The 19,402-nt window shown below is 25.1% G+C and overlaps 1 protein-coding gene across 1 annotated transcript in view; it reads right to left on the reverse strand.

The window, feature by feature from the left end:
- LOC128961540 (plexin-B-like) overlaps positions 1-19,402 on the reverse strand; it is a 28,827-nt gene that overhangs the window by 2,069 nt on the left and 7,356 nt on the right. Inside the window, exons 3-16 of the mRNA XM_054307790.1 lie at positions 15,615-15,743; positions 8,983-9,083; positions 8,640-8,772; positions 7,949-8,205; positions 7,773-7,872; positions 7,455-7,616; positions 3,916-4,008; positions 3,618-3,702; positions 3,188-3,518; positions 1,608-3,116; positions 1,180-1,549; positions 568-1,120; positions 236-477; positions 26-166 (exon numbers count right to left, since the gene is read on the reverse strand). Of these exons, the coding sequence (XP_054163765.1) occupies positions 26-166; positions 236-477; positions 568-1,120; positions 1,180-1,549; positions 1,608-3,116; positions 3,188-3,518; positions 3,618-3,702; positions 3,916-4,008; positions 7,455-7,616; positions 7,773-7,872; positions 7,949-8,205; positions 8,640-8,772; positions 8,983-9,083; positions 15,615-15,743 (4,206 nt within the window). The remainder of the gene's footprint in view (positions 1-25; positions 167-235; positions 478-567; positions 1,121-1,179; positions 1,550-1,607; positions 3,117-3,187; positions 3,519-3,617; positions 3,703-3,915; positions 4,009-7,454; positions 7,617-7,772; positions 7,873-7,948; positions 8,206-8,639; positions 8,773-8,982; positions 9,084-15,614; positions 15,744-19,402) is intronic.

Genomic DNA, 19,402 nt, shown 5'->3' on the forward strand with positions numbered 1-19,402 from the left:
TAATATAATAAACAATAATAATTACCAGAGAAAGACATTGCATAACTGCGCCCAACTCCTGGTCAGTAACGGCTGGCATAAGAGAGACGTCAGAATAAAACTTACTGACCATTACTTTATAGTTTGGAATATCTTTGGCAAACAATAGTTTGTTTGATGGAGAGTCCTATCAAATAAAGTTTGTTTTATTGAATATCAAAGTTTACTAATAATATTTAACTCAATTATGACATACCTTTCCTAAACGGTGTTCTGTTGTCGAACAGGAGTCCATCAAAGTCTGTGCGATCACTGAAAGACTTGAATCAATTGTTGGCGTTTTGTTGATGTCAAGTATGAAATCGGGATTTTTAATAAAATTAACCCAAAATCTCAGAGGAAGACAATTAGATTTCCAGGCGTGAAGAACTTCGGGATCTGTGATCTGGTGTTTGACTGCCGCCGCGTCCAACAAATCGAAAACCCATTTAACGGCAGCTAAACAATTAAACAATTAAACAATTAAACAATTAAACAATTATAAAATAACTAAATCTCAAAATAACTCAAAAATCTAATGATAAATACCGGGAAGTGTTTCATTGGCCGACAAAATGGTTAAGAAGAAGTCGTCGACGTATTTCTGAACCGTTCCTTTTGTAGACAAAAGTCTCGTAAGGAATATCTCGGGTATGGCTTTGTGTAGAAGAGCCGTATCTTTGGTATCTAATGAGTCATCGTTGGGTTTCAATAGATGCCAATATCGATCGGTATCGATATCGGTGCTAATAAACGGACTTTTGTTGGTAATAATAGGCGACAATGAGTTCCGAGTACTGCAAGACATATAACTATCTGAAGACTGTTTCATCACCAAAGACATAACCCCCCAATTCTTGACTCCGTAATGTCTTAATGTGTTAATTCGCTGCCATCCGTGCTCTGATTTAGTGGTCAAATCTTCGTCTTGAAGAATAAGATGACCACCTCTTCCATGTCTCCATTCAAGATCCACGTCATGAATAGATGGTCTTAAAGAGAAGGGTGTGTTCTTATAGAGTGCGTCCAAAAGTTTGCCCTTTACTTGACTAATGCTATCACAATCATTAACCCGACACAAGATCTTGTCGTTTTCATTTTCCTGAAGATATCAATCAAATTAATATCAAATAATTGAAAACAAGACTAAAAGACAATTACCTGAAACACTTGAATAATGATCTGTTCGTAATCCGAATAATGTTCCCGAAGTAGTCTTTCCTCAGACAATGAATATCTGGCGTCGTGTGTGACGGCATCGATGGGTCCCTTCTCGACCTGTCTTTTAATAGCCGTAAACAGAAGAAACAGTTGAGAACCGGCCTGTTCTCGCACGTAGTCATACATCGATAGCGCCAACCAATTAGTCAACATTTTTTCAACGACCGATTCGGTACGTCTGAGCATTAGTTGCGGGTGTTTTGAGGACACACTCTTATCCACCAATTGATACAACAATGTCCTCAAGACATCAGTTGCGTAATCCATGCGTTCCATTAGTATTATCATTAAAAGTGAGGCAACGTTGACACTAAAAGACAAAAAGATATTAAAATAATTGAAATCTATATCAGAAGTACAATACATACCGATCTCTAATACTGAATGTCTTAGAGGTTTCCAATACATTAATAAATGTCAAAAGGAAAGTCTTGTTGTTAAGTAGTTGTTCGAACTGAGCCATTGCCAGCTCATAGATATTGTAGGCACCGTTGGTTCGGATACGAGTGCATTGAAATAAAGGGTGTTCAGTAAGACCCGGGAAAAAGACTTTCATTACATAAGTTCTGTGATCGAGAGTCGGTATACCCATTGATACCAAGTCATTGGTCAGGTCTGTCATATCGGTCTGAAGTTCGGCAAATGCTTGTTTGCATTCGGATCGGACACTGTTCTCCAGAGTATCCATTTGCATCTGAATCCGTTTGTATTCACGTTCAGCTTGAGATGATTTGTGTCTCATAATAGCCAACGAAATCAATACAAAGAGTATTAATGCAAGCGATGAAATAGTAATGACAACAATAGCGATTGGAGGCAATTCAGATGACTTGACCACTTCGTATTGCAGATAACCGATTTCGTAGCGCAAGTTTGTGCCAACCTTTACCACAACCAGTGGTAATGCAGTCGGTGTTCGGCGACCAATTTCATCAGTCCCATCGGGTTGAACCTCAGGAGGCAGACAAACCAATTGTGTTGCGGCCAATGATGTTAGGTTACACAGTTTAGACCCAATTGTGACGTTAACTTCGGACTCAGTGCTGGCCAATCGCAGGTTTTCGCCTTCAATCACCAGAGACTCTCCTTTATATAATTTGAGTCCTTCGTCAAAACCAAAGAACTTCGGGTCCTGAACGTAACCGAGGTCCGAATGAACGGTCGGGAAATTTGTGGCCAATTCTCTAACAGTATTGACCGCATCCATAATAAAACCAACTCTAAGTCTGATGTCATCCGACACTTCGTTTGTGTTCAAAGAGGACACCAAAGACGAGGCGTCCAATTGTTCTCTATTCAAGATATCGACCTTTTGTGTGTTAACCGGAGGCGACGGACAAACCATTTGAGAACCAGATATCACATCRCAGGCACTCTCGTTAAGAACATTGCCGTCGGTGCCAAAGATGGCGAGTCTTGGTTGTTGTATTGAATCCAAATTAGATCCAACAATAGTGACAGTTCTTCCTCCAGACATATAACTCTTAAGTGGATAAATACGTAAAATTGTGGGATCGGGTACATAACGGAATGGTCGGCCTAATGTTAGGGTTTGATTGTCTATTTTGACAATCAAATTGCGAACTAAATATTGACTGGATTTGGATGCAGTGGTTCGACAACTTATTTGTGTTGAACTGACTAACATTTTATCGACAATACATGGAAAGTAATCCAAATATATTTCCAAATTTGAACCAATATTCAAATTAGATCCAGTTATGTAGATTCTGGTGCCACCAGAATGTGGTCCAATATTTGGATGCGAACCCACCAGTTCCGGCACATCGTATCTGAATTTATCTTTAGCTACGGTCACACCGGCCTTATTGCCGACCACTACATCAGCTAATAAGGGTTGAGGCACTGCACTCGTCCTATAATTTAACACAAATTAATACAAAATCATGTGATGTCTAAATATATTACACAAAAAACAATGACAAACCTGCAGATAACTCTGACGGAGACATTATGATTGATGGGTACACACGGTTGTCCACCGACACTGATTTTATCCTTAATTTCATTCAAATCTGTACCCAAATTGCTTCCTTCAATAGTGATAAGTGTTCCGCCACCAACAGGTCCCGACAATGGATGTATCCAATCAATTCGTGGCGGCGGACAAATCTTTGACACTGGTTCTTGACATGACTTGGTATAAGTGCATTGATTGCTACAGAAGCCACACTCGAAGGCACTGTTTAATGTCAGACATAGCGAACAATCAGCTCTTCCGTTATGAGCGCCCAAGAGATTACATTTATATATAGTGACTGTTGTGTCGGTTATAAGATATATGAGAAACAGATATAAAAATAATTTTGATTAATGTTTCCGTTTACTAATTAACTGTTTGTCTATAATTTAATTACCATTTGCTCTATCAATAAATGTGTCGCCGTTCCACATGACAGTCACCGATGCCTCCATTGATCCCAACTCTGACCGATAGGAGTACTAAATCACATAAATATAAACACAATTTAATATAATTTATAGCAAATTACAAATAAAAAATTAACTAATTTTACAATCAATCACTTTTGATATATTTTTAGAGTTATAAAAAGATATATAAATTTTGATAATTTTCAATATTATTTTTTAAATATTAAATATAAAAGCATAATATTTATCTTTAATGAATTATTTATTAATGAAATTACTTACAGCCGTTTCCGAGCAAACAATCCTATTATCTTCAACCCGAGCGCTCACCACTTGCTTTGAATCTTCAATATTGATAACACAGCGAAAACTTGACTAAAAATATTCAAATTTGTTAGCTAATCCTTAGTATAGTATTATTATTATTATTATTAGATTTAAATAACTATTTCAATTATCTATTAAAATGATACAGTAGTAAAAATATAGAGTATATGTAAATAAAAACATTATTCAATAAAATACTATATAATTGAAAATACATTAAAAGAAAAACCAAAAGAATAATAGTTTTATAAATACAAAAACTAAAGATATATATTATGTATGAATTCCTTTAGAATTTAAAAAGTTTTATTTATCGATAATAAAAAGTTCTTTTAGATTATAGAGAGAAACATATAATGATTTGAAAAGTGGTTTCGGAAATACTTGTATTATATATAGATTTTGGGAGACAATAGTCATAGTTAAGTGTTTCAAAAAAAAGAGATAAAATGTCTTTTTTTTTTTGCTTAACGTTAAGTGAAATTTCAAAATTATTTTTTACGTTCAAAGATACAAAATTAATGGTTGTGTTGAGTAGTTTTGAAAGTCTTTTCTATCACTTCTATCTAACATAAATGACAGTAAAGGATAACTAAATCTCAATAGATTTCGATGAGATTTTAAGACTTTAAAAAAAAATTTTTGGTCGTATTTTAGCAAAAATTCAATAAACAAAATAACATATTCAGATAAAAAATAAAATTGTTTAATATTTATTGTAAATTAAAATAAAACTCATTTTAATATTAGATTCAAAGACAACATGAGAATTGATGTGATTTTTACATGTCTTACATAAAAAAATCAATTTTAAAACAGTTTTTTTGTTAAGTGAATTGATGTAAATAATAACAATAAAAGCAATTGATTTTGTTTTATAAAAACGAAAATAATTCCGTCATTTGCTTGAATGGCCCGCAGATAATAAATAGCCATAACATGGACTGAGTTTGTCTAACTGTTTAAATATAATGAGAGCTTTAGCTATAAAAAAGTCAAACCTAAGAGACTAAAGTGATTACCAATATATAGATAATAATAAAAAGTAAACAACAAATGCTAACGAAGGCATAAACAGTCAGACAAATAAAATCGTAAATTCATGACTGAATGAGAGACAGTTTTGTTAATAGTATAGTAATAGCATATATATATGCATTTGGTTGTCAATCCTATCAAATAAATATTGTTGTCTTCAATCGTTTAAACATAATGTGACTCTTATTATGACATTAAATGGCGGTTTCTATCGATTCTTTAAAGAAGTCAAACAACAAGTCTTTTGTTGTTTTATTGTCATCGACTGACAGACAGTCCATGCAATCAATTGATAATATATTGGAGAAAGCATTTAGATGTATGTATCGGATCGTAGAGTTACTACTGTATGACAACAATCCATATCAAGTGCACCAAAATATTCAATAAAGTGTTCAACAAAACAAATACTACTTATAAGTACAGTAATTACACAAAACATTATATACATGTATTTCATGTTTCAATTAACTAAAAATTATTTAGAAATAATATAAAAATGTATTAAATATTTGGTAAATTAAATATATTGTTAACACTTTGTCTCATAAATAGCTGCCAATATATATATATTAAATATGTTATTATTTTTTATTATATAATAAAATATTGATTTTCAATAACTTTGAAATTTTATTTCTAAAATTTATGTATCAATATCAATTTATCATTTTATTTGACAATTTTTTTGGAAAAAATCATAACTAAAAATAAACTATTCGTAATGTTATATATTCCCATAAGAAAACAAATATATTATAAATTACACGAATTTTCAATAAAAACATTATTCAATGAAAAAATTGGGTCAACATGTCTTTAAATTTATAATACTATATTTAATTTTAAGTTAATTCTTTAACTAACACATATCTAGTTATAAAATAACAAAAAAAAATCCAAACTAATATTATAAAATTATAAAACCTAATACTCGAAAATCTATCTAAAAATAACAAAATGAAAAAACATGTCATACAATGCAATCAATAGGTATATATATATATATATATTTCTAGCTTTATATCTCCAATGTATTGAGAGGAATATTACAGTTAATAAATATATAAAATATAACTTAAAATAGTCTAAATCTAAATAAGTTTTAAAATTGATGTTTTTATCAGATGTTTGACTAAATTTAATAGAAATTCTAATCTATTATATTCTAAGAAATTCAACTTAAACTGTCTTATCATTGAATGCATTCTCACTAATGGACTCTAAAATAATAGACTATTTTTATTCAAACCCTTAAACTGTAAATAAAATTAAAAAATTGTCACGAATTATAAATAATATATTATATATAAAATATATAATGTATAAAAATTATTTGATTTAATAAATAAATCAATATTTAATATTTATAATAATTACATATTTTTCAAATGATAGTTTTGTTAGCAGATTTATTAAACGTGTTTTATCAAAAATATAATTGCTGAGAAAATTATTGAAATTACTAAAATAAATAAAATATTAAAAAAAAAAAATTGAAAATCCTATTAAATCTGACTATAAATTCTAGTTTACTTCAAACGAGATTTTAATTTAGTTAATGTTTTGTCTGATCCGTTGTTTGTTTTTGTTGTTAAATAATAAAGTAAAGACTGATTAAATTATAATCACAAATATAGTGGTTTTAAATATAGTATATATCTCTGCAAAATGCAAAAAATGTTGTTTTCGCGTAATATACTTAACATTTTATTACTCTTTAGACAATTAGATAAACAGCAGTCAAAACATAATCAAGAAAACAATAATATAGATATAAAAGCATAAAAGGAGTAAAATGACAATAAAGTATTATTTATTTAATTACATTATATTCAAAAAATAAACAAAAAAATAATTAAATGATCAAATTTTGTTTATATAAAGATTAAATTAAACGAATTAAGTGTATTATGCAAAGTAGTGCTTAAATAAATATACTTAAAAAATGATCCAAACATTATAAAACATGTAAAATTAAATCCTAAACAAAAAATAATAAAAATAAAACTATACAATGTCTAAGAATATTAAATAAATAACCAAATGGTTTATAAATACATTACCAAATAAAAAGATATTTTAAACGATTACTATTTGTTTTTTAAATATTTCCTTAAAATGACATTTTATTTATGTGTCTGTGTTTTGTCTATCATTTTCACTCCAATGGTTGTAAACATTGTATTATTTATTGTATAGTTTTATTTTTAAAATGATTAAAAAGTTTAAAAAATTAGTGTAATTATAATAAATAAAAAATGAAAAACATTTTATTAATAATGTAAATTAAAAATTTGATTAACGATGTCATTAATTAATTAAATCATTAATCACTAAAATCAAAACACAAGCAGACAAACCATGAAATTAAGGCTAATTATAAAGTGTTAAAATATAAATATATTTACAATATTATTATACATATACTGTATAAGTGTTAGTCGAGTACTTACATTATAGTCGGGCATATTCTTCACCGGAAGTATTATCTCTTTGGGAATACCATTTGGCAGAAGAATATTTCGTTTGAGATCAAAACTGGGACACAATTTCTGGTCGGATATTGCACTCATTGGCTGAGATGACAGGGAGGCGCCAGCACTGGATGATAACATCTGTACCAATAGTAAAAGATAAGTAGTTTTTATTATAATTATTTTTAATTAATTTATTTTTATGTCAATCATAATGAAAGTCATTATTTTTTGTTTATGTATTTTATTTTTAAATACAAAAATATAAGTGCTGTCAAAATGTTGGTGAAGTCATACCTTGACACTCGTGAGGGAACAGTTGTGCTTATTATCACTGCATTTGTTGTCGTTTGAACACCAATTGCACTGCCATTCACTTTGAACGCAATCCATACAACTGTTATTATAATTAATGTTAGTTTAAAATTAACAGAAATAATAATTTTGGTTAAATTTTATGAAACTTGTCGTACGTTTTGTGTGAATTGCAATCAAAAAATGCAAACTTTCGTTGAAGAAAATCAGTCTTAGTTTCTGATGAACGGACGGATAAGTTCACCAAAATATGATCTAATCCTATAGGTGTTTGTGGTCTCCAAGATACAGGTGGAGTACGGCATATAAGACCCGATTTGGTAGTCTCGGCATCAATAGGAGGTCCTTCACCAAACACGCACTGGTATTTGGCATTATGAGGCAATTTTGGCAATTGGTTTATCACTAATTCAACCTAAATATCCATTTGTTCAGCATTTGTGTCAAATAAACATAAATAGTTAAATATATAGATAATGGATGAACACATAGTTTTGTTAGTATGTCTACGACTATGGCATGTATGACATGTTTGCAGATCTTAAGAGACCATACAATGAGTTAATGAGTCCAACAAAAGTCATTTAATAAATCAATTGATTTGTTTTTGCAATARTTTTTTACTTATGACAAACAAAATTATAATTAAAGAATTGATTGAAATTAAATTCTAATACAAAGACTATATAAAGACTTATTGTATATAATTGTCTGAATTTTGAGTAATAATAGAAAATAATAGTTTTGTGTTTTCAAGTGCTAGTGTTATGGTTTGTGAGATGCAAATGTGATTGAAATATATGAAGTGCAATATGTATGGATAGTGTGTTAGAGTGGAAGCACTGTTACCTTATCGATGGATGTGATGGGCAGTGATTCCGGTTTGATTGATTGAAAATCAATGCACTGCTGAGTGTCAAGAGATAACCATCGAGACGATGATGAAGTCTTGTGGTCACGACATTCACCTTTTAGAGTACAACTGATATCCACATAAAAGTAATTTCAGTGTTATTAACAATTAATAAATTATATAATAATTTAATTTATAAAAATAATATTTATTGAAGAATGAAATAGAATTAATATATTTTTTGGTCATTGATTAGGTATATATTATTAAATATAAATTTGATGGCAAACTAAAGGAATGGTATGTTTACTGTAGAAGCAATAGTAGTGGTAGTCTTACCTCTTTTGCAGTGAACACCAGCCACAGTAGGGATTGCGAGCCTGAAGACAGTCACGACATGAACTGTAATGACCGCACCGTTCAATCGCTATTTTGCTGATCTGTAGACAAAATCAATCAAAATATAAATTTATAAAATGTTTAATAAATTATATACAGTAATAATAATCAAAGAAATTTTTTGATCAAAATTTATCAAATATATTAATCAATTAAGTTATCTCTTAAATAACAATTATATAAGAAAATGTGTTAACTTTTAATTTAAGGGATGAGTTCAGTCATAAATGTTTCAAAAAATTAGACGAAATTAAGCAAAAACAGAGCAATAAATTTATTATAACCGCAATTCTCTACTCTTATGTGTTTAAGTTTTCCGGTCATTAAATTATATTTTCTTCAACAATATAATTGGCGGCAATTTTGCACTATTTTCAAAATAAATATATTATACAGTATTATCACAAAATCTAAACATAAACTTCAGTACAGTATTGACTATTAAAAAGTGAATAATTGTCMAAAAAAGTGCATCATTTGTGGGCTATATTTACAATACGAAAAAGTTTTTAAAAATTTGTAAAACTAAAAGTCAAAGTAAAAAATAATGTTATCTTAAGTTTTGGTCTTATTGTATGTCTTGAGAGAGAGAGAGAGAGCTTTAGCCGACCGACAAAAAAAAGACATACAACAGATGTAAACACTTAAAGAGGACTTAATTTCATCTAAATGTATTGRAATTGGTCTCTAATAATACCATATCAACCCTCTCACTCACTCACTCACTCACTCACTCACTCACTCACACACACACACACACACACACACACACACACACACACACACACACACACACACACACACACACACATTCTCTCATTCACTCACTCACTCATTCATTCACTTTTGTAAACTATAATATGTTTATATTTACTTTATATAGAGAGCCCTATGTTTTTTGGTTAGAATTTAAACCCAAACTACAAAAGTTTTTAAAAAGTGTAGTTATCTGTAAATTCATTGATAATGTAATTGMAATACGGTTTATATTTATAAGGCTTTACTAAAGTATAGTATAGACTGATGAAGAGTGGGACACAAGTACTGATTGAGAAGTACCTCTTGAGTGTATACATCAAACAAATATCTCAACTTTCACTACAAACCCAAACAATCATATAAGACATACAGTATACTAATCTTCAAAGTTAAATATAACAAACCATTGAATGGATTTAATTAATGTTTAGTCTATTAAATGATAAATAGATTGATTGATAGATACAGTTGTAAGATAAACAGTAGTCGTCAATGACTCGTCACTCATTTAATTTAATTAAAATTATTATATAATTATATAAAAAGTATTACATCTTCAAAAAATAATATTTTATTGAAAAAACAACAAAAATATTTATTTATAACTTTATAGATATCTTTAAAATCATAAATAAAAAATAATTAGTTTTAATTAGACTAAAATATTTAAAATATTAAAATGTTTTTAAAAATAGTGAAAAATACAATAATCTTTTAGATAAACATCAGATTTTCCTAAATATCATTTAATTTTTGTATACAGTATATTAAAATGATATTGATATTACATAAATAAATAAACAAATTTGTAAATTTTATTTTYAACTACTAATTTAAATGCGAGTCTCTAATGTCTAAATAAAATATGAGGATTAGTATTAAAGCTCTTTTAAAAACAAATTTTGAAATAATTAAAAATATATACTTATTATAAACAATTAGTAAAACTTAAAATAATTCTAACAGTAATTTAAATATATATATATATATAATTATTATTTCAATTAGTTAGTTGGGAGATAAAGTTTTATTTGTCGCAATTACTAAAACTCTTATTTACTTTAATGCCATAACTGTTATTTGCAAAAAATACTAACTTTAATTAACAGAAAAAAATACTGAAAAACTAACAAAAAAAATCTTATGTTTTGTTTATCTAATGTTAAGCCATACACTTTATACAATTCATTATCTCTTATATACTATATATATAATACACTAATTGGAGGCCAAAAACTTCAATACATTATATAATACACAAAAAATTTCGTTAACAAAAGCCTGTAATTGTGTTTATTATTAAGTATTAAAACTTAAGAAAAAATGAAATCAATATTTAATTTTTCTTTTGTGTCGCTAAACAACTTATTCAAACAATTAATTAAATAAAAGAGAATTTATTTTTAAAGCTTTTTTATTGTGTAAAAGCATTATTCATAAACTAATGGAAAAGTTTTAATCAAATCTAATTAAATATTTATCGAGAATATTATTATTTTTTATTAAAGCATTCTATAAATATATTTTTCATTTAACACTTGTATTATTAGAGATAATTAAATTTATTCAACAAAATCTTGATAAAAATAGTGTCTGTCATTTGAACAGTTTGAGTCAAAATAACCATAAATTGAATTTAAGTATAATTTAATTTTCATAAACTTTTCTAATTTTTTAATATTAAATTTTCATAAAGCAATCATTTATAACAACTATTGTTGTGAATAGAAATTATTTACAGTAAATGCTTTATTATATTATATGAATAGATTTGCATATTTGTTAAAATATATTGATAACTATGATTATAAAATAAGCCAAAAAGACAACCTTATATATTGCTATATAATGACAATTATAGTCTTCATAAATGTTGTCTCAAATAGTCGTTTCTCAAATCGCGTGCATTCATAGTAATGTTGAGTCTCATGTCTAACGACTTATGCCTATTAAGTGAATAATGTGTATAACAAGGCTTATACAGTACAGTCATCTCTCTTTTTGCTACTATTAATGGCTATAATCAGACAGTTAGCTGATCCATGTGCTGCTAATATTATCGCACTCATGTACAGTATATATTTGTTTGCTTTGTGTTTACTTTATTATTGAATTCAATTTATACAATGCGATTGCCATCAAAATTAAATGTCAGTCCCTATCGGTAGTCATTAGTCATTGAGATATTTGATTGTTAAACAGAGCATATAATTCAAAATTTTATTGCAATTTACTCTTTAAAAAAACTAAAACAAGTTAATTTATCAATACATGATATAATGTTAAAATATACTGTATATACAAAATTTTAATTTGAATTATTATACATTGAGTACATTTATTTATATATCATATTCAATAGCGCCTCCCAATGGTGTCCAGTAATGCAATAGTGATGTCATTTAGATGATGGCAAAGATAGTGTAATCAATGAAAGCGTAAAATATTAGTATTTTGTGCGTTTGTCTCTCAGTTTATATAAATTATTTCAATTCAATCACGCGATTTATTGATAAAAATTATGAGGATGTTTGGCTTAAACAAAAATGTTTGGCATTTTTTACTTACATTTTTATAAATGAATTGAATAATTTAAAATACAAAAATATTTAAAAAGAAATAAATAAATTTTGTTTAAATTTAATTTAAATACAACTAAACCCAACAATGATTGATTAGATTTTACTAAATTTTCTATGATTTGGCCAAACCTTTAAAAAACATTTTTAATGAAAAGACAATTTATTTAAACTGTTAATACAAATTTCTTATTTTATTTTATAAGATATGCAAAATGATTATCATAATTTTATTTATTTTAATTATAAAATAAATCGAAATTAAATTAATCTAAAATTTTAATAAATTTATAATTGAATCATCCAATGAGTTAAGTCATATGCCTATCCCATATCTAGTAATCCATTACGCGGTTAATTAAAACCAGTTAAGAATGCTAGAAAGCATTTTCAGAAAAAAAAACTTGAATAACATTGAAAACTATTAGTTTGTATAATTATAGCGGCTATATAATAACATATAAAAATTTAAAAACTGGTCAAATATACATAATATAAATATTGTCATGTATGGTATCAAATGATTCAGTAATTCAAAATAAACTATAGTCATGTGGGGTATCAAATTTGGCAAAATAATCAACTACTCATGTGTGGTTCAAATGATTTAGTATAACAAAATAATCATCTATAATTATACTTTTTCCGCTTATACTTATAGATATCAAAATTTTAATGCATATTTTTTATCCTTGTTTTTGATGGTTTATTCAAATCTATACTTTAAAAAAATTTCTTAAATTATTTTTATACTTTTGCCGCCATTTAAAATTTATACTGATTTATTATATCATATTTTTGATACTCTTTACAATTATAAACGTTAAAATTTTTACCTAATTTTTTTACTTTGGCCGCCATTTTCTTTGTTCCCGAAGAGATATCAAAATTTTAATGTATATTTTTTATCCTTGTTTTTGATGCTTTATTCAAATCTATATTTAAAAAAAATTTTCTTAAAATTTTTTTTACTTTGGCCGCCATTTTGTCTATGTTCCCGAAGAGATATCAAAATTTTAATTAAACTTTTCAATACATTATTAGTAGTCCTCTAATTCAGAATTTCAAAATTCGCAAAATGAAATGCTACACACACACACACACAAAAGGCTCGTATAGATTTCAGAAAACAAAACTTTTCAAGTTTTTTTTGAAAATATTTATTTTGTTTATCACTCATCTTATAATTAACTAACATTATTATCAGGGTTGCTAAAGGTTTTCGATTTCAGGGGGGGGGGGGTATAGGGGGAGGTAAAATGGCAAAATTTTCGAAAAAGCTTGGGGGGGGGGGTATAGGGGGGGGTGAACATTTTTTATTGCATTTTTAAACGACAATTTTTGCCAAATTTGAGTAAATTCCCATTAAATTCCCATTAAATTCCCATTAAATTCCCAATAAATTCCCACTAAAAAATTCCCGCTAAATTCCCATTAAATTTTCAATAAATTAACAAATAAAAATATTCTTTCAATACTCAAAATGTTTTCTAAATATTAAAAATTGCATAAATATATATATAACAAATATAATTATAATTATTAAATAAAAATATTATTTAGATTTTAAAAAAAATAGTTATTGATTAAAAATTAATGATATAATATGTATTTATTAAAACGTTTTAATAATAATAATAATAAAATATTAGTTCTAAATAATTAATTTAATTTAAAAATATATATTTTTTTAGTATTTTATATTTAACTAACACATTTTAATACTGTATTTATTAAAACGTTTTAATAATAATAATAATAAAATTGTCAGAAATAAATAAGTTCTAAATAATTAATTTAAGAATATTTTTTTACATAGTATTTCATATTGAAAAATAACTAACACATTTTACTATAAAATTTAAAAATATTAAAATATAATAACTTTAAAATTTATATAAAAATTTGTTTTCTACTTTTAATAAGAAATAATATATATAAATATTATCATTTATAAAGGCTAAAAAATAAAATAAAATATTTGATTATTTTTTTTGAAAATTGGTGGGAATTTAAGGGAGCTTTTTTCCTTGTATGCCCCAACTCTATTTATGTAATATTTAGTTAATATTATTATTATTATATATATATATATATAAATCTTAGTTTTCGACTTTTAATAAGAAATAAAATATATATTATCTTTTATAGCTATAAATAAAATAAAATATCATTAATTTTTTTGAAAATTTGGTGGGAATTTATTTTTTAGCTTGTGGAGTTAACTAGTGTAAATAATGTAAATTGATGTAATTAAGCATTTTTATCTATTTATTTTCTATACATAAGCTATTAATTTATATTAAAACTAATTTAATATTTATTTTTTTGTTTAATATAAAATTTTATAATTGAAAAAAATTTTCGGCGCCTTCGGCGCCGAAAATTAGTAGGGGCCCCCTACTTTCTGGCTTCAAGGGGGGGTAAAAGCCAAAATTTCTCGATTATATATATTATTATATATATTAKWCTACAATTCAGTCTTATTGATATCTTATAAAGTATAGTATATTTCAATCAATCATTTACTTAATTAATAAACTTTTTATATAAAACATTGATATTTTAAGTAAATGCAATTTTATTATATATATATATATATATATATAAATCAATTTAATTTATATAATCATTTAAATTCTATTTAAATATTATTAGTTTWTAAAATGTCAGTAAATATTTTATTTTTTATACAAATATATTTATATGTAATTTACTTTTAAAAAATCGCTTCAATATTTTTATTAAACTTTTTAATAGATAAATATAAAAAATRYTGTATAATATATATATTAATATATTAAAAGATAAACAAAACGTTTGGGCTGTTATTGATAGCCGCTCTTATCGGATAATAGTCGGCTGAATGAATATATTTAACAAAAAAATATAAAAAATATTTTGTTTTGCAATATCACTGACATTGGAGTAAATTCTTCATTTTATGAATTCATTGATGAGTTAAACTAATATCTCATTTAATTTTTAGCATAACTTTTGATAAAAAATTATTTTTATATAAAGTTATTCAATGGTTGAGCATATTATTCATTTGAATGCTTATGTAAACACTCACGCATGCAATTTAATCACACATCCAGTTCCTAGTGAGCACTGGTATGTGATTGTTTTAATTATATAACGTATTGAACAGAGAATCTATTGATACAACATATATGATGTAAAAGTTTTATAAGAAATATATATATAATAAAAGCAAAACATAAGACATACCTTATAAGGAGAGGCGACGAAAATATATTGACCCGTCTTATCGATTATCATATCAGACAAAATAGGATTTCCTAAATCTATGTCCACTTCTTCAAACTCTTCCRCCAATTCTGAACGAGATATCAATAGCTGTTTGCCATAAATAACATGAAAAGACACAAAAGATAATATAAAAACAAATACAGTAAGTGACTGATCTCTGATTAATATTATTGTATATTATAATTGTATATTGTATTTGTATATTAATAAATTTCACAAAACATCAAACATTATATATAGTATAACATAAAAATGTGTTAACAGTTTGTGAACATAGAATATGTAATTTGTTGAGATGTCAATCAATAACAATGTTATTATATTTTATATATTTAATACAAAATATATACCAACATATTATCAACAGTACTTAACTTTAATTATATGCATGATATGCTTTTAAAATAGTGAGACAAAACACAAATAAAAATATATATATTATTGAATTATAATTTTCTTTATTTTTGTTGCTAATGATTGCGTGCAAAGAATCGCTTTATTAAAATAAATGATTATTTAATGATAAGCACTGAGAATATATGCGCAAAATTTTTTGTAGTCATATTAAAACAATTATTTTCTATTTCTGAAATAATATTAATACCAAATAAAATATATTTAATTAAGATATCTAGAAAAATAATATTATATTTTAATTAATTTCTAAACTATTATAAAATATATATATATATATTGTTAGTTTAAATGTAATAAATAAATATAAAAATCTATAAAAGTATTGTTCAGAATCTTCAGATCATTCAATTTTATGCTACATCTGCTGCCATACAAATCATGAAAATGACTGTAAAGTGTGGATAAATTGTAATAAAAGTTTTGATAAAATCATCACATTTTTTCAATACATTTAGAATACAGTAAATGAATGAATATATCATATATTAAGTTATAAGTTATTCATTTCATTTTCATATATAAAATCTCGTTTAAAAACGGATTATTTAAACTTTGAGACTCTCTGTAAAGTATATATAATATATAATCATTGAATAAATCTCAAATTCAACACATATTTATGTAATTTATTATTTATATTATTCGTATGCAATAAGTAATCTCTTTCTCTCTTATATTAGACTTAAATTTTTGTGTCACACATTTCATGTCATTTTACTACTTTTTCTCACTATTATCAATAAAATTGCAAATAGAGTAGCAAAAAAAACTTATAGTTAACTTTACTTTATAAGTTTATTATTATTATTATTATTGTATAATATGAAAGTGAGAGTTCACTTAACGCTTAAATAAAATGTAAATGAAGTGAATCTTTTGAATGAATACGACTCCGGAATACTTAACATATGTATTACAATTTACTAACTAAACATAGTGTAGAAATATATTTTATAAATTTTATTGTACATTATATATAAAAAAATTTAAATTATATTTTATATATATATATATAATATAGATTTATAAAAAATATTCATTTATTCTACAAATATATAAAATATTTTAATATACTGTTATATGTTAAAAACAAAAAGGGAATGTCTAACAATAAATAAAATAATACTAATTTTTAAATAAATCCAATTAGAAACTTAAGTTTTTATTGTTTTCTTATAAATTCTTTAGAATTATAAATATAAATACAAATGTTAATTACAAAAAAATATATAATAAAAGTTTTAAAAATATATTTGAAGTTATACTATATTATGATTACTATACCGGTTGTAATAATAAACCATATATTATAACATAAAACATCAAGTTTATTTTATTATTTATTAAAAGTGTATCGTTATTATACATCCCTTATAAAGAAACAAAAAATCTATAAATAATTACAATATAAAATATATATTTAACTAAAATTATTAGTAATTTGAGAAATTTTAAAATCCAATGACAAAAAATATAAAAATAAGTCTTAAATGTCTAAATTTCAAACAAAGTTAAGACCAAAACTCTTAAAATTTAAAGTCGCTCTCTCTCTCTCTCTCTCTCTCTCTCTCTCTCTCTCTTTCTCCTATCTCTCATCTATTAAATCAATGTACATATAGTATAAAATAAAATGTTTGACAAACATAATATACTATTATATATATATAGATATATACAGTATATAAGTCATTAAATTAGAAATACTAGACTTTCTAAACTTTCTTCTGTCTAAATCTCTATCAATATATCAATAAAAGTTTCGGCTTTGAGTTTGTTTTGGCATTTCATGTAAAATATTGTAAAATAAACATTAAATTCACGAGAAATTTGAGAATTTTTTTCTAAAAAATAGATTTTCTGTTATGACTATAAATTTACTGTAAAAATGTATTTCTCTTTTCCAATAATAATTTTATTAATTTTATTAATGTTTTTAAGAAATATTATATTTCACTCATTAAAGTCAAACAAATGTCTCGATCTCTTTACTTTTTGAAATATAGTTTTCAATAAATAAAAAATAAAAGAATGAAATATTAAAAATTATATAAACTATTGATTAAAATCGTTTTTTATTTATTCACTAAAATGTAAACTTATTTTTTCATAAATTATTAGCTGTTGATCAATGTATACATTTTTAGCTCATAGTTACTCTATTATTAATAATAAACTTATAAATAATGATAAGATTTACAACAATAACAAAAATCAATATATTAGTAAAATATAACAATACTACCAAAATAAATAAACTAAAAGATAAAAATCCCAATCCTTATGGAAAATGTCGTTAAAAGCTATCAAAACAAAAGGCTAATACATTTTGTTCACAAATTGTATAAAAAAATCATATTATATTTGATATAATAGTAGCAATAGTTAGTAATAGTCGTACTTTCTAATAATAATAATAGTAATACTTATAAAATAAATGATATTTCAACTTAATGTAACATATGTTMATATTTATTCATTTATTAATATTATAAAAATATTTATTAATCAATAATACAAAAATTATCGTCTGCAACTTTTAAATTATTATAAAAAATTATTACATATATTGTACTATAAAACAATTAATACTAATATGTATTTCAAGCTAATATTGTGTGAACTAAACATCAATAACACAACTAATTTATTATAGTTATAAACATTAGATACATAGGAAGGATGTCATATATGTTATACAAACAGTATGTAATAGTAAATTATAAATGTTTTACTAGATTTATATAAAGTAAATATAAAAGATGACATAGTTTTTATGTTTCGTTAGTAAATGAGAGAGAGATAGAGAAAGAGAGAGAGAGAGAGCTATTAATATAAGAAAAATAAAATATAATTCATTAAGTAATTCACTACTTAACTGAACTACAAAACTGTGAGCAAAAAAATATTCAGTAGATATTAGTGCTGACATTGAGGAGCCAATCAATTGATATAAATAACTTACAAACAAATAAAAATAGATATAACTAAAACAACAAAAAACAATAGAAATAAAATAAAAAGACAAAACATTTAACACAAATTCAGCACAAATAATAAGAAGTTCAATGAATATCACTGTAGTATTGAAACAATTATAGAAAAAAACAAATGTTTAGTTGCATAAAAAATTCAATGATACTAAAATATAAATGTCAATTATTTTATTAGTTTGTATAAACAATATTTAATAATATTATACAATGCATATATCTAATAAATCAAGAAAATTTACAATATAATCAATTTCTAACTAAAATAGACAAATTTAATAGTTATTATTAATCATTCAGTATTTTAAATAATACTGTATTATACTTAATGTTTTTTTT

Source organism: Oppia nitens, unplaced genomic scaffold (assembly GCF_028296485.1).
Source record: "Oppia nitens isolate AA-2021 unplaced genomic scaffold, nextdenovo-longstitch-racon4-pilon3 scaffold5_pilon_pilon_pilon, whole genome shotgun sequence".
NCBI lineage: Eukaryota > Metazoa > Arthropoda > Arachnida > Sarcoptiformes > Oppiidae > Oppia > Oppia nitens.